The sequence below is a fragment of the Neovison vison genome, chromosome 1, assembly GCF_020171115.1.
Source record: "Neovison vison isolate M4711 chromosome 1, ASM_NN_V1, whole genome shotgun sequence".
NCBI classification, from domain to species: Eukaryota; Metazoa; Chordata; class Mammalia; order Carnivora; family Mustelidae; genus Neogale; species Neogale vison.
In genome coordinates, this window is record NC_058091.1 from 115,091,268 (window position 1) to 115,107,489 (window position 16,222).

Below are 16,222 nucleotides of genomic sequence, written 5' to 3' on the forward strand. Positions count from 1 at the left end.
AAAAAAAACAAAAGGACAAAAAAAACAACAAAAAACTTCTCACACTTGCCCAGTGTCCCCATAGTACCTTTCACTAGTGGTAGGCACAGAGAGACCCAGTTGTCTTAAAATCTGTCATTTGTTTTATCATGTTTTGAAAGTATTGTACAACCAAAAGAACACTGAGCAGTTGAACAAGTTTCTGTTCAACCAGGGCTTGAAATGAGTTTCTAAGATTCCGGTTTGTAAAAAACGACATCACTTGGGCAGCAGAGCTTAGAAATTAGTGGATGCTCTCAAGAAAGAAGTAGGCAGTAGTTTCATTTTTTCCCTAAAGGGAATGTTTTACATTCTTTGAAAAAAAAAATATCTATGAGTATCATGAAGGTCTATACCTGCTCTGGAGTATTACATAAAAATTTTCTCAATTTTAAAAATTATTGCTTATAAACTTTTATAATTTTTGTTAATAATGATACTTTTTGACTAGTAAAACTAGTTTTTTTCTTGGTTGAAGATTACAAATCTAGTTGTGTTTATCCCAAAGAAAATCAGTACCTAATATTTAGAATATATGGTGATGGCAATTTATTGCTAATAATTTATGACTAGCTTATTATTTATGCTAATTTATTTTTTACAGTTTAATGTTATTTATAATGTGAAAGATTCGGGTTCCCCAAGAAGACGGAGATCTATTCAAGACCAAGAAGCTTTTGATTTAGACGTTGCTGTAAAAGACAATAAAGATGATACCAATCACTTGAATTTGAATGTGTGCACAAGGTTGGTATTGCTTTAAGTCCTTTCTCTCTCTTTCTTTTAAATAGATTTGAAGATTAATTAATTAATTTAAGAGAGGGAGAGAGAGAGCACATGTGATGGATGTTGGGGGGGGGCAAAGGGCCGTGGGAGACTGAGAGAGAGAACCCTAGGCAGACTCCATGCCGAATTTGGAGCCTGAGGCAGGGCTTGATCTCGTGACACTGAGCTCACGACCTGAGCCAAAATCAAGAGTCAGACGCTTAACTGACTGGGCCATCTACATCCCAGATTTGGAAATTATATATATGTAGTTATCTAACTATATCGATATAAGGAGTTACAGGGGCACCTGGGTGGCTCTGTTTGTTAAACTTCTGCCTTTGGCTTGGGTCACAATCCCAGAGTCCCGGGATCAAGTCTCATGTTGGGCTCCCTGCTCAGTGGGGAGCCTGCTTCTCCCTCTGCCTGCTGCTCCCCCTACTTGTGCTCTCTCTGTCTCTCTGTCAAATAAATAAGTAAACTCTTAAAAATACATATATAAAGAGTTACATTTAACAAAGATTTCAGTTATTTAATGTACTTCAGATTATAAACTAGAAATACTGCTTAATTATGTTTAATTACTTCTCAATGTGTTCAAAATAATCTACAAATTTTTTATATTTATAATAACTGAATAGAAAATTTTAATAAAATGTAGGTCTTAATATATGAAAACTTCAAATTAACCAATCATGTTTAATACTCTAAAATTCATTATTACTTGGTTAGTAATTTTCTGTTATTATTCCAAGTTTATATTCAACCTTTAGTGTTATGCTTTTAAACCAAGACTTTATAAGAACATGCAAGTTTAATGAAGAGAATAGAGTTTTTAAAGATTTCATTTATTTATTTGAAGACAGAGATCACAAGTAGGCAGAGAGGCAGGCAGAGAGAGAAGAGGAAGCAGGCTCCCCGCTGAGCAGAGAGCCCAATGTGGGGCTTGATCCCAGGACCCTGGGATCATGACTTGAGCCGAAGGCATAGGCTTTAACCCACTGAGCCATCCAGGCACCCCGAGAATAGAGTTTTAGACACAGTGAGAATATTCTAGTTTAGAAGGTGTTCACCTTAGATAAATAGGCACTTTTAGCTTCTGGGAGTATTTAATAAGGTTTATTCTTATTAATTCCTAAATTTAAGAATTCTTAAATTTAATTTAAGAAATTAATTTTAATTTAAGAAATTAAATAAAATTTAATTCTTCAACTTAAGAATTCTTACATTTAATTCTTAAATTTAGTCTGTATCCAAAATATCTGAGGATCTTGTTAAGTCAAAAGGAAAAGGGGTGGGGCGCAACAGAGCAACTCCTGTAACAGGTTCTTGAACCAGGAGACTTTACAATTTTTTCCTTGTCGGTCTGGCCTCTTACCTCTACATGATTTGCCGTGAAGTTGGGAGTTACTATGAGGATACACTGCTATTGAGGAGCACTGTCTGCTCTTCTTAAGTACCCGCTGGTGTTCTGGTTGAACTTGGCTTGTTGTTGGGCTGGGAGCCACTGATGTGGTTCTGAGTGGCCAGATGTTCTTCAAGGTCATCGCTGGGTGTTTCTCCAGGGGGCCAAACTCCTTAGGCATGGCGTGAATCCAGTGTCCTCCGTTACTACTACCATCTCTACTACCTTTGGGCCTTCATGTTCATGATTTTGATATAAAATGTCACCTGTGTTTGTCCCATTCATTCCCTTCCTGAGCATTTCGGACCCACAGCAGGGGGAAAGCAGGATTCCTTCAGTGGCCTCCTTTTTCAGCTGAGAAGAAAATAGGACTCCCACTCTTCTTTATGAAGCTTATGATTGGGTTGTTTTCCAGAATAACAGCATCAAGTTTTTATTATTCCAAGTAATAATAAGCTGTATTTATCACAAACTTACATGCTGGGCATCGTATCAATCACTTTCACATGCATCTCATTTAATTGTTACACTAACTCTATAAAGTAGGTGGCATTAGTATCCCTGCTTTTGTCATTCACTCATTCATTCATTCAATATCTGTTGAGTCTCCATTCTGTACCAAGCACAGTGTCAGATGTTGGAATGTAACAGTGATCTAAAAAAGACAGAGGCCCTGTCTTTATGGAGCTTACTGTTCGGAGGGGAGACAGAGAGAAACTAATAAAAATAAATCTTCTAAATCAGTATAAAATTCTGGTTTTGAAATGGGCAAAGAAAAAGGTCTTTGGAGCTATGAGAGGGATTTTACCTCTTAGGGAGGTCAATTGAAGAAACAGATGAGGAAAATTAGGTGAAACCAAGATTCCTATCAGGATGGGGCCTCATTACTTACAAGGGCTCATGAAAGGATGTGGGATTCCAACTCTTAACCTATCATCAGGAATCAGCTGGGTGACATATTCTGATAGAAGATATATATATCTTTTTTCCTTTTTTGGGGGGAGAGAAACTAGAGAAGGGAACTGTTTTCATGTGAGAGTAGCAGTTGGTGAAAAGGATTTGGATGCTCTACCAGTCTTCTGAGAAAAATCTGATATGAATACAATTAACATTTTTAGTGAAAATTTTCAGTGGAAAAAGAAAAACTGTATTTTAGGTGCTTTATTCCCATCCATAGGGTCCAAGCCCTTAATCAATTCAGAGGAGGTTTTCTGTGTGTGGTGTGGACATTTAACAAATTCTGCCCTGGGCTGACAGAAAGACCAGGTCAGCTGAGGCGCTTTTGATGGTGTCCCGAGAAAGTCATTGTATTTAAGCCGATTGGCTTAAAGTTTGCTTCAGTGTTTGCTCTGACACAAACACCTCGAACTGCAAGGCACTCGGTTTTCAAGGACACCTCTCTTGGCCAAGTGCATCACTCTGCAGGTGGTTTCTCTTGTTTGTGATTGCTGAGCCAGCTGTCGTCGGCCCTTGTGCTGTGTGGCTTTTCAGTCAGACCGGTTTGGCAGCCCTTGGTTTGCTGCTCTCAGAAGCAAGATTCTCTACCAGCCCTTCTTGCTTTTGCCGTCTGCAAGGACAACAGGAGCTCACATAACAGTGTTGCGATCCTTTCACATGGTAGGCAGGCTCCTTTCTATAACCACACTGGGCTCTTAACTGCTCCAACCAAAAAGCTCTTGCCACCTATTTATGGCAGAAAACCGTTTATTTTAAAGGAGACAAAATGCCCGTTGGCGCCCAGATCCTTTGATGCTCATGTTGTGTACAACAGGGTGAGAGAACAAGGTGGTGACACAGAATTTTCCAAGGCTTGGCATTCTCGCCAGGTGGCCAAAGAAAACACAAAATGGGCTCCGAGTACATTTTGGAGAACAAAGGGAAGGACCCTCCCTACTGGTATTCTTTTTCTAAAACCAGATGAGAAGATTGGTAAAGACTTGGCGGTAGTTTCCTGCTTGAAGTGGTCAAGTTTTCAGTTTCTTTTTTGGGTCCCAGCTTTCAGCTGGAAAGCTCAGAGCTGTCAACTTCTGAGAAAATGAAAAATGTGATTCAGTTTGGAATCACCCCGAGAAGACATCATTGCCCACTGAGAGGGCGTCCAGGTTGTACTTGTTACAACTCTGTGGGCACAAAGCTGACACTCTGAAGGCATTTCGCATCAAGTGAATGCATTGCTAAATTATTATTCCTCATATGGTTGAAAATTATAAGAATTTCATACCTACCTGTAAGGAAAGGATTACCGGTTTTATAATAATTTTTTATAGAGATTTATTTTTATTTTTATTTATTTATTTGACAGATCACAAGTAGGCAGAGGAGATAGGCAGAGAGAGGAGGAAGCATGCTCCCCGTCGAGCAGAGAGCCTGATGTGGGGCTCGATCCCAGAACCCTGGGACCATGACCTGAGCTGAAGGCAGAGGTTTTAACCCACTGAGCCACCCAGGTGCCCCTAGAGATTTTTTTTACCTCCACTAAACCCCAAGTATTTGGAATAACACTTGGCAGTTTTAATATTTATGTGATGAGAGTTTGCCAACAGCTTGAGGTTTTTCCTAAAGGGTTTTTCCCTTCCATCCTTTCCTCTTTGCTGTAGGTTTTTGGGCCCAGCTAGAAGCGGCATGGCCCTGATGGAAGTGAACCTCCTCAGTGGTTTCACCGTGCCTTCAGACGCAATTCCTCTGAGCGAGACTGTGAGGAAAGTGGAACATGATCATGGAAAAGTCAACCTATATTTAGATTCTGTAAGTAGTAAAACGTAAGTTTCATGTAGTAGGTGACTGGTGACAAGGTGCCATTTATTGTCTTGGAAAGACTGCCTTATGCTAGATGTATTTCCGTTGTCTTTATTTCAGCTTTTTGTGTTCCTGAATGATCCTAATGTGGCAATCGTATATTTATCCCCACTAAAAAGACATCACTATAAAATCAACTTAAAGAGAATACTGTTAATGATGATCCTGATGAAAGTCCTGACAACTAAATTATTATTTCTTGCCAGATGTAAACTCTATAGAAACTTGTCACATTGTATTTTCAAAAATTCAGTCCAGGTCTCAGTTTGAGGACCCTCTGCCTTAGGGAATTGCTAAAATTATCTTTTTAAAATTTTTTATTAATTTTTTAAAGATTTTAAAAAAAATTTACTTGACAGACAGAGATCACAAGTAGGCAGAGAGTCAGGCAGAGAGAGAGAGGAAGGGAAGCAGGCTCCCTGCTGAGCAGAGAGCCCGATGTGGGGCTGGATCCCAGGACCCTGGGCTCATGACCTGAGCTGAAGGCAGAGGCTTTAACCCACTGACCCACCCAGACACCCCATAATTATATATTTTTTTAAAAATTTAATTTATTTGAGAGAGAGAGAGAGAGAGCGCGTGCACGCAGGGGGAGCAGCAGACAGAGGGAGAAGCAGGCAGCCTGCCGAGCAGAGCCTGATGTGGGACTCGATCTGACTGAGCCACTCAGCATCCCTAAAATTATCTCTTTAAATGCTGATGATGAAAGCTTTAATTACAAGTTCTAAAATGCTTTCATAGAAATTTTAATAAATCCCAAGGGGGTTAATATTCCTGCAATGAATATATTAGGTGCTTAAATCATAGAAGAATAGTCTCAGAGGTTTGGTCTTCACACAAATTATTATATAATTTTCATATACTCTTCTCATTATTATATGAAACTTACTGATCCAAGAATAAGGTGCATAAGAGAGACTTAAGTGAAAATTTGACCGTCCTTACGTCTCAAAACTGCTGGCATATAACTTACTCTTTTTTTCAAACACCGATATGAAACTCTTAGGTTGAATCGAAATAGAGTTTTAAGTGTTCTTAGGCTTTTATGTTATGTTGGGGGAATTCCCTACATTTCTTATTGCAGTTTTGCCAGGTATGAATCGGAAATATATTGCGTTTGCAATAGATATACTTTAAAAACAGCTAGTTTCTGAATGTTCTCATTCGTCTTAAGACGTCAAAAGCCACTTTGGCCAAAACTTTGTTAAAACTTGTCCAAAAGTCTCTAGCTTCTTTTTCTGTTCAGGAGTTTTCATGTATTATTACGTACTGCTTGAATACCAAGGGCTTGATTTGGAACTTGAAAAACAAGTTTGAGGTTTGTATCTAATAATGCAATTGGTTTTGGAGTTTGTCCTGTATCTATGATGTACTTGTATGTATGTGTGTATCGACATATGTTTTTTTAAAATTCCTTAGAAGTGCTGCTTTTTTTTTTTTAAGATTTTATTTATTTGACAGAGAGAGGTCACAAGTAGGCAGAGAGGCAGGCAGAGAGAGAGGAGGAAGCAGGCTCCCTGCTGAGCAGAGAGCCCGATGCGGGACGTGATCCCAGGACCCTGAGATCATGACCTGAGCCGAAGGCAGCGGCTCAACCCACTGAGCCACCCAGGCGCCCCTCTACATATGTTTTTATTTGATGGTTATCTGAATTTGAGGGTGCAGTATGTTCTCACTGATTAATTTGACTTTTCATTTACTGCTACTGGCACGTAATGGAATATTTGAAGGAATTTATCATTTCTCAGGTTCCTTTAACAATATCGGTTGTCACATTGGCCCCTCCTGGAGGCAAGGAGCTGGCCTTTTGCACCCGATATAAGTTTTTGGCTACGGGGTTACCTCACAGTAACCCATGAGGTTGCTCCTGTGAGCTGAGGGCAGTTCTTCAGAGAAGGGGGCTACCGGGAGCTATCAGCAGCGATGGGGTGGGCGTGTTGTGGGAGATGGGGGCTGAGTGAGGCACCCGGACCCAGGAATGTGCCTCCTTGGACTTGCTGCTTCCTTAACCCTTCTGATTCTCAGTATTGCTCTGGTAAAATGGAAGTGAGAACAGTACCTATCTTGTGAGAATTGTTTTATGAGCTATATGAGATAATTTATATAAAGGACTTATCACAAACCCGGAATGTAGAAATCCTCCCTAAATGTTAGTTTCCATAGTTTCCATCTGTTTCCTAAAATGATAAGAAAAAGAAATGTCGTTTGGTTTATCATGAACACATTGTCTGTCACCCCCTTAAGTCTTTTGTATTTTTCAAGGTAAATGAAACCCAGATTTGTGTGGATATTCCTGCTGTGAGAAACTTTAAAGTTTCAAATACACAAGATGCTTTGGTGTCCATCACAGATTACTATGAACCGAGTAAGTGTGTTCTAGAGTTTCTGATATCTTAGAAATTAAGTCAGGAATTTATTCATTTGTTCCTTCATTCATTTGTTTACCGTGGCCATGTATCTTGTGTGTGAGGAGTGTTGTTGGGGAGATCATAGGTGTGGGGAAAGTATAGGAGAGCGTAGGAGGTGAGCTTTTCAATTAAATGAAGACAATAATTTTAAAAAGTCCCATGATAGCATTGAGCAGATGAATACAAAAAGTGATGTTTTTCCTAATAATTTGGTTTTTCCTCATGTTTTAGGTTTTTAACTCACACTTACAAAATTTACAAAGAAAAAGTGACCTAACCATGAGTCTAGTTATATGCAGTTTCCGGGATTTTGCTTCCGTTCCAAGCATCTCTTCCATCTGTTTTCTGTTTTAAGATAGGATTTCTTCAGGAGAGAACATGAGCCTCATTTGCAGTATGAAAGACTGGGATGGGTTTAGCTGAGTCTGTTGTTTTGCTAAAATTTATACATTATATCAGGTTTTTTTGATTAGCAGATCAAGAAAAATATAGTCTGAAAAATAACTTAAGCTTCTTTGATTTTACTGGTCACTTCTTACTTTATAAAATGTTAAAAAGTTAGATTGTGAAAGCAGAGATCTGGTTTGTAGATTACCCAGGCTAATTAGGACTACTTCTACACTCAGTCACAGAGTATTACAGAGCCCGGTCTCTGTAATTGTAATAGATCTCATTCTGAGTGGTACGGTACTCCTGGTGGCTCAGAATCATCAGAATGTGTGAGAATCATTAACATTTTGATGTACTTAGGAGTTGTAGGAACACTCTAAAGTGAAATGAACTTGTTCATGCGGTCAGTAGTGTTGGATAGAGTATCATAGAAGATGAAGGTTAAGAACACGAGTTCTTTCTCCTTCTGAGTCAACAAGTCAGTTCCTCTCATCTTCTGCCTCTTGGTGGAATTGGGGAAAAGCATTTGCTCAGGTTCTTATGGGAGGTTTGGGGGAAACACTGAGGGTGACCCTTCTTTTCTGTGGAAGGGCGGGATATATGGTAGAGACTTAATGGTAGCGCCCAGTTATCCAACTTCGGAATTCAGACTAGTTGCAGAAGTCTCCAATTGATGTTCCTTCCACAAATGGAGAATATTTTAAACATTTGAAAAATAAAAAAGATTCAGTTTGTATATTTGTGTGTGTGTGTGTTTGTGAGGGAAGCAACTTACTTAGGAGGGGGACATTTTTAAATGAAAATATGGGCAAGATCAGAAATAGTAAAAACCTTACCAACCCAGTTTTGAAGATTCTAACATTAAAAAAATATGATAATAAAAAATATTTAAAAACATAATATTAAAAAATCATGAAGACATTTGAAAATAGAATGTGTTTTTAAAACTGTAAAAATAAAAGTCATTTGTGATGTATGGTAAGTTTACTGTAGTGCTGCAGGTACTTTATGCAGTTTTTAGAAAATATTAGCTTATGCTATAAAATTCACCCCCAAATATTAGCTTGTACTATAAAATTAGATGCTATATGCTCAACGTTTCAAAGCATAGAAACTTGTTACAAAGGCAGGCTTCCCTTTGCATTTTTATATATTTTTTTAATAAAGCCCACAGTAAATCTCTTTTTGGGAGTTCTAATGAGCTTTGCTTGAATGCAGAGAAAATAACACTAGAAAATAAACTCTCAGGAAGGTTAAACAAGCCTCCATTTCAAGTCTTTCCTGTTCCAGATTGCAGTCGCAGAGTGCAGCTGTGGTCCGTCCACCCCCAACCCCCCCCCCCCCCCCCCGACCATCTTCCCAGCGAGGGCCGAGGGCCACAGTGCAGGGAAGGCATTGTTTCTCTCTTGGATTTGGTTAGGAGCATGAGCCCCTCCTGAGCATTTCAGTTGTTTCTTGTAAAGAAAAATAAAACTGTGTGAAGAAGGGAAAACTCTGAGATGTGTATTGAAATGGTGGTAAGGTTTGGTGGAGTAAACGTTTCTAAACAAGGGATCCGTGTAAACTGGTGTCTGCCTCTGCACAGGGAGACACACGGTGAGGAGTTACAACTCGGAAGTGAAGCTGTCCTCTTGTGACCTCTGTGCGGACGTTCACGGCTGCGGTCCTTGCGACAGAGGAGCTGCAGCCTCCCTTTATCCCGCTTCGGTCATCGTGGTGCTCGGGGTCGCGCTGCTCTTCTCTTTGCAGTGTGGGCTGTGATTCATTTTTTAAGGACTCCATGGAACATGGACATTTCCAGAAGTCACACGTCTTGTTTTCGTTATCAAGTATTGCCTCTGTTCTTGAAAAACAATTTTTTTTTTCTCTTTGTGGGGTTGTGGGGGATGGTGCGCAACAGGTCCTAGAGGCATAGATGTCATCACTGACTTCTGTGTGGAACAGAATCTCAGAGTTTCGCAGTCGTATGTCTTTATTTCCCCCTCTTAAAAATCGTTCAGGAGTGTTTCATGGAGGTGTTGTTTTCCCCAGAATAAATGCGTTATTTTAGATTAGTTATTCTTTTTATTTTCTAGAAGAAATGAGCCTGGGTTCTTAAGTATTACTATACAGCGCTGTTGGCTTTAGCATTAAAGACAGATGTCTGGGAACTGGGAGGCAGCAACCAGAGAAGGAGCTTGCTCTGTTCCCTTTCCACATCCACCCACCTCTGCCCTCCCCCATGCCTCACCCCCAGTGGTCTCAGTCTATCCTTCATAAATAATATCCTTCTTCCTTTTTAGTAGGGGGTGAATTTTTTTTTTAAGCCAAGTGTTTTGTTTTGTTTCACTCCAATTGTAATCTCATCCTCCAACCTTTACCCTTCCTGTTTTTCTTCTGGAGAGAAGGAGAAAGGGAATGTGTGATTCAGAGCTGGAGGAGTGTACGGAAAACTGCCCGAAGGAGTCGTGGGTGCCCTGCCTTCCCTTTCACTTCCTCAGCCCCACACATTGGCTCTGGTTCTGAGATGAGAGTCCGAGGCCATGGCAGAATGTTCCTGAGACCAGAAGATGCAGCTTTGTTAGCAATGGGGGACGATTAACCAGGGCACACGGTACTATCGAAGACGGACAGGCTGACTCCCTGTGGTCTGGGCAAGAAGCTGGGGCTTGACAGGGACCGAGAGAGGTGAACATGACTGCTGACCTCAAGTATGGTTGGGGGTTACCAGGAGTCCTGTAAAAGCTCTTCTAGGCTCAGGTGTCTGAGCGTCAGACAGCCGGCTGTCTGGCGTGAATGCTTGTGTGAATCTTTAAGATTTCTGAACTTTGAGCACCTGGATAATTGGTTACCCTGTATTCTAAAGGGTAATATTCTTCTATCTGGGTGAAAATTTCAAAGAAAAATTCCTTTCCTTCCATCTTCTCCTTTTCCTCCTTTCTCTCTTCTTTCTTTCTTACATTCCTCCCTTCTTCCTTTCTTCTTTTCCTACATTGAAATATTTTAGATATATCAAAAATCAACTAAAGATCTCTTACTAAATCTAGAAATGATTTAATTTTGCTGCTTAATTCCATGGCATTCCTCTCAAGTGAACATGGAAAAAATAATTGCCACGAGCTCCAGAAAGTCTGCATTACGGTATTTCAATTATTTACAAATAAATCCATCAGAAATAAAGGATGCAAATAATATATTTTAAGAGGAATTTTTAAAACTTTAAAAAAAATCTTACTGAATTTTAAGAAATTGTAGTGAAGTGGATATTCATTTATTGCTTTTGGATATTTTGAATTGAATACCAAGGTAGGAGTTACCAACATTCAGTATTTTAAAACTTGAAACCTAGATGTAGAAAGTAGATCCTCAGAGAGTGGTCTATAGAGACAGGGAAGTTAAATATCAAATAAATAATCTTCTTGTATTTACTTTTGGTGGGTGTAAGTTTGTAGTTCTGTTACAGCTTTGAAAGAATCTTACCGAAAAATAGCACTTGTCATATTTGGGCCTTCAGGTACGGTATTTCTGGCCTTTACATCCTAGGACTTCTTTAAGATGAAGATTATCTTCTGATGAAGTCGGGGGAGGGTGTTGGCACAGGGAGTCCTCCTCGCCTGCTTGCCCAGGGAACCTTCTCCCGACCATCGGTACCTTATATTCTTCAGTAAATAATTTATTTTGAACTTCGAGTGTAGGAAATTGGGAAACAACTAGAATGGAAAGGCCAGTGGAAGACAGTTTGTATCATTCTCAGGCCATATTCCCTCATTTAAAAACTAGAACTCTAATACTTTTTTGGGAAGTACTTGAGGTTTTCAGATTAACAAGTTATCTAGTAACTCTTCTTGTAATGCATCTCTTTTTATTATAAATTTGTTAAAAGTGGAGGAGGAAGAAGAGGAGGAGAAAGTCAGCAGTGCTCTCGGTGCATGGGCTGCGCTGTCGTTGTCCTTCATACCTTTCTTCGAACACTGGCTTTGCTGCAGGCAGTGGGGTTGCATTAGAAGTGATGAAAAAGCCACAGGCAGAAGGGAATAGGAAGCCGTGTAGGAGTAAAAATTAATAGTATAGACTGCATATGCTATGAATAATTATATTATGAATAATTATATATTTAAAAAACCCCATTTTACCTTTAAGTTTGCTTGCGCTGAGACTCTTCCATTTAGAATGCTGTCCATCTCATTTCCAGAGTTGGAACTAATCTGACATCTCCCCTTCTCTTTCACCGAGTGGGAACCTTATTTAGACAACAGCACCTCCCATTTGCAGTTTTCACTGACCAGTGGTTCTGGACACTGACCCACGCACTAGCGGCCAAACAATTCAAAGACAGAACAACACTTTTACATTCGGTTTCCCCATCCTACCGCCTTCAGGTAGAATTCTGAAAAAGAAATGAAGGCAGCTAACGATTTATTTGCTCTATGAGTTCAGAAAAGAAAAATGCCCACTTACCGAAATGCTTTTTTTGACTGTATTACTCTGTTATACTTTATGTTTTTCAAAACACTGAAACAATAGTATCTTTGGTTTAGAATTTGGGGTATAGTATAATCTGAAGAGTGTTGTGCTAATATGAAATCCACGTACATATATGAAATCCACGTCCACATCTGTTACCTAACAACTTGTTACTTAAATATGTAATATCATATCCTACACATGGGGATTTTTAGGAGTGTAGATAGCATAATTCTCCCTGCTCCCATCCTTTTGAGCCTGGGCATAGTTATTTTTTTTTAAATTTATATTGAGCCCTATTTTCTGTTTATGTAAAATATAGTTATAAATAGTCTGGCATTAGACTACCAATTATCTTAGCTATAATTTAGTTATTTAATTCAACATTTCTGGCTGTCCGATGACACTTAAAGAAAATTGGAGCTATCATTTCTCTTTGTCATTTTTAGAACAAAGCATTTTATTCACCTCTAGCATATCATCTAGAGTTTTTTGTAAGAGCCTTACTTTTTTCTCATTTGCTCCATTGAAGTTTAATACTGATTTCTGTAGAAATGCATTGTAAATACCTACTTGACAAGGTTTCTTAAGATGAAGACAGTACTTATTTGAGTTTGCCAAGTGGCAAAGTGCATCATTTTCTGGCACAGTAGAAGTCTGAGACACTTACAGTAACTGAACTTGCTCTTGGGTTAGCTTCAGAACCTATCCTACCCTCGGTAGAGGCTTCTGTTAGACAGAAGTGTGTGTTTCTCATTTTCCTTTGTTTTCAGACTGCAAGAAAGCATAGCACTTTTAAGAACTTAAAAAATTTTGTATCACCTATTCAAATGATATTTATGTTAATAGTAAGTATCTTAAGTTACATTGGGAGACTCTGAGGTGTAATTATTCTTATCGCTACTTTGAATAGAGGACTGTTATCCCACTTTCTTCCAGAAACTAAGCAGTAAATATACATTTTTAATGAAGTATGCATTAGTGAGAGTAGGCTTGTTTCAAAACGATTTCTAGCCAGTGTGTTTTCAGCTGCCTCATTCAAACACATTGTGTCATTCCATAAAATGTCATTTTCATTTCAGTCTTCACCCAGGAAAATAGATATTTTGTAGATAATTTCTGAGCTTTTCACTTCAAAGGACACTTATACATTGGTATGTGCTTATCTCTGTAGTGGGGATGAATGATATCGATAGACGTGTGGCTTCATATTTAGGAAAAATTTTATCTCATGTTGTCATGAGTCTATGATTTAACACTCTTCTGCCCAGTGCATTGAATTTGTGGTAGAGGGTAGTATCATGTTCCATTTGTTGGTCTTTAAGATTTATCTTTGATAGCTTCGGGAGAATGTGGCTCTATTTTCGTTCTCCTTATCTTTCTGTTTTGGATTTTTAGTAGGGTTGTTGGTAGCTGATCTGATAGAGTCAATTTATTTTCTACACAGGAAGCTTAATGAAATTTTACTCACAAATCCCCTATTTTAAGAATCGTTTTTGCATATGAGAAGAATACTATTGAAATGAAACCTTATTTTCTCCCAAATTAAAGCATTATATGTTGACCAAAGTGATTCTGAAAGTTTAAATTTTAAATGTTAGAATCTTATGTTGTTGTGAATTGTATTCTCATATATTCAATAGGAAATCATGGTTTATCAATAAAAATTAAAATTCCCACCTATTACTATCAGTGTTCTTTTTATTTTAGTTTCAATCATGTCTCTAACACATCCCCTTTACCTACACCTGTTAATTGTGAGAGTGGGTTTCTTGTGTTACAGGAGTCTGACATGAATGAGGTGAAGGGAACAGCTGCCCACCTGCTCCACCTCCCTCCTCATGCTTTGCTTTGGGGCTGGAGTGGGGTCTGTGGAGAGGTAAGTGACAGACCAATAAAGAATGTGAGGTAAGGACTCACTCAGCTTGTGGAAATGATACAGAAATATGGAATGCAGAGTTTGCATATACAGGAAAGTAGAGGCATGGATTGTTGTCTCTGGGTGGGTCCCTTTGAGTCTGAGCTACTTTCTGATTCTCACAGTAGAGGTGGTCCTTGGCTTGGGGCTGTTGGATTCTCTTCCTCCCGCTACAGCTTGCGTCATCATTTCTGCTAAGGTGATCTACAAATGGACCTGAATAAGGTTCAAGTAACAATTTATTTGAAGTCACTGATGATAACTTCAGATTAAGGGGCTTCAGAGATGGAGGTATTGTGGCCTTTGATCTAGTCATGCTGCTCAGGCACATGTGGCGTCACCCCCAGACTTTTGCAGCATCCTCACAAGGGACGCTGTCAGCAGAGGAAGTAGTGGGTGAATTCTCGAAGCTTTCTCTAGGCCCTTGCCCCGTCTCTCCCCATTTTTATCCCTCTTTTTCATCCTGAAGCTCCCACCTGATCCACTTCTCCTCTCAGAAATCTGCAAGTACTAAGGCTTCCCTCCTGTCTTCAGTTTTCTCTTGGTCTGGAGTGCGCGGCCAGCCAGAGCTTTCTGTCCTCTGCCTGTTCTGCCGGTGGGTCAGGTCCCTGGAGTGGAGGAGTGATGAAGACCCTTTGGATTCTCCGCTCTGATTGGTAGTTGGCTTTTATTCCCTTTTCTGTTGTCCTGATAATGCTCTAAAAGGTCAGGCAACTGCATAAATTCAGGATGAGGGAGACATTAGATGGCACAATACATGAACAAGACTTGATGGTTAAGCAAAGTATGAGTCAGTGACCAGACATCTACTGCCTCCAGTTGCTCAGCAAGGGAGGTATTGGTTCTGCGGTAGCCTGCACGTTTCAGGGTGTTGCACCCAATACTAAGGTCACAGTCTAAGAAGGTAAGAGCACCTGGGGTCCACGTGGGGTAGAGTGGCCCTAACGGTGTCAGACGAAACCTCCCTGGGTTTGGGAGTGTTCAGCTGGTGAAAGAAACAATGTGGACTCAACATTTTCTTTAAATATGGGAAAGGCTGTCACCTGCAAGTTCACATTGCAGAATTGTTGCAAGTGGATAGACTTTGGCACAACATTGGGAGGAATTAAACAGAACTTTGTTATTTCAGAAGACAGTGACTACATGGTCACTACACAGGTTTGGCAGAAGCTGATCAGTAACGGCGGACTTTCTAAAATGGTACAGGATCCATTACTTTTTTTTTGCATTGAGTGTTAAAATTGTTAAGAGTCAAGAGGTTTTCTTGTTGAGCTCCGATTTTAGATTGAATTGTATTTCCCAAAAAAGAATGTTGAAGTCCTAACCCTCAGTACCTCTGAATGTGACCTTATTTGTAAGAGGATTGTAGCCAGTGTCATTCAGTAAGATAAGATCACACTAGAGGAAGGAGAGCTCCTATACTAGTATGACTGGTGTCCTTACAAGATAAGATGGCCAAGGGAAGACAGAAACACACTGGGAGAATGCCATGTGATGACAAAGGCTAAGGAATGCCCAAGGCTGTCAGCAAGACATTAGAAGCTAGAAAGGGCATGGAAGGGTTTCTGGTGGGCCTGGCCCTGCCAACACCTTGATTTCAGACTTCCAGCATCCAGAACTGTGAAACAATACATTTCTGTTGTTTTTAGCCACCCAGTTTGTGATACTTTGTTGTAGCAGTCGTAAATGGACGTGGCTTCCCAATATTACTAAGACCCTGAGATGTTAAATGCTTACACAGGTTCTACAGCTTCCCCGTCCCCCCATGCCCCAACCTCTCAAGAGCAAAACTGGGACTTCTACCTGGTGAGTATCAGGCACTAAATAAATATTGTGGCATGAATTAACCCACTGCTTTACTTTGAGTTTGGATTCTACTATGGTGATGGCTTTCCTAGCTCCTGCTTTTTGTGGGTTTGGTGCTGGTGGCTAAGTCCCCAAAGTTTACCCTCTACTCTTGGCATTCCTCCCTCCATGCCTTCACTCACAGGTGGGAGGGCTGAATTGCCATTCATTCTAGGTGTACTTACTGTCTTCTATATAAACCTTTATGGCAAGGCGCCTGGGTGGCTCTATGGG

The 16,222-nt window shown here is 39.8% G+C and overlaps 1 protein-coding gene across 1 annotated transcript in view; it reads left to right on the forward strand.

The window, feature by feature from the left end:
• The window catches only part of CD109 (CD109 molecule), a 138,272-nt gene extending 124,364 nt beyond the window's left edge, over nt 1-13,908 (forward strand). Inside the window, exons 30-33 of the mRNA XM_044254700.1 lie at nt 623-765; nt 4,786-4,933; nt 7,247-7,349; nt 9,368-13,908. Coding sequence (XP_044110635.1) covers nt 623-765; nt 4,786-4,933; nt 7,247-7,349; nt 9,368-9,543 — 570 coding nt within the window. The 3' untranslated portion in view covers nt 9,544-13,908. The remainder of the gene's footprint in view (nt 1-622; nt 766-4,785; nt 4,934-7,246; nt 7,350-9,367) is intronic.
• Nucleotides 13,909-16,222: the final 2,314 nt, after the last annotated feature.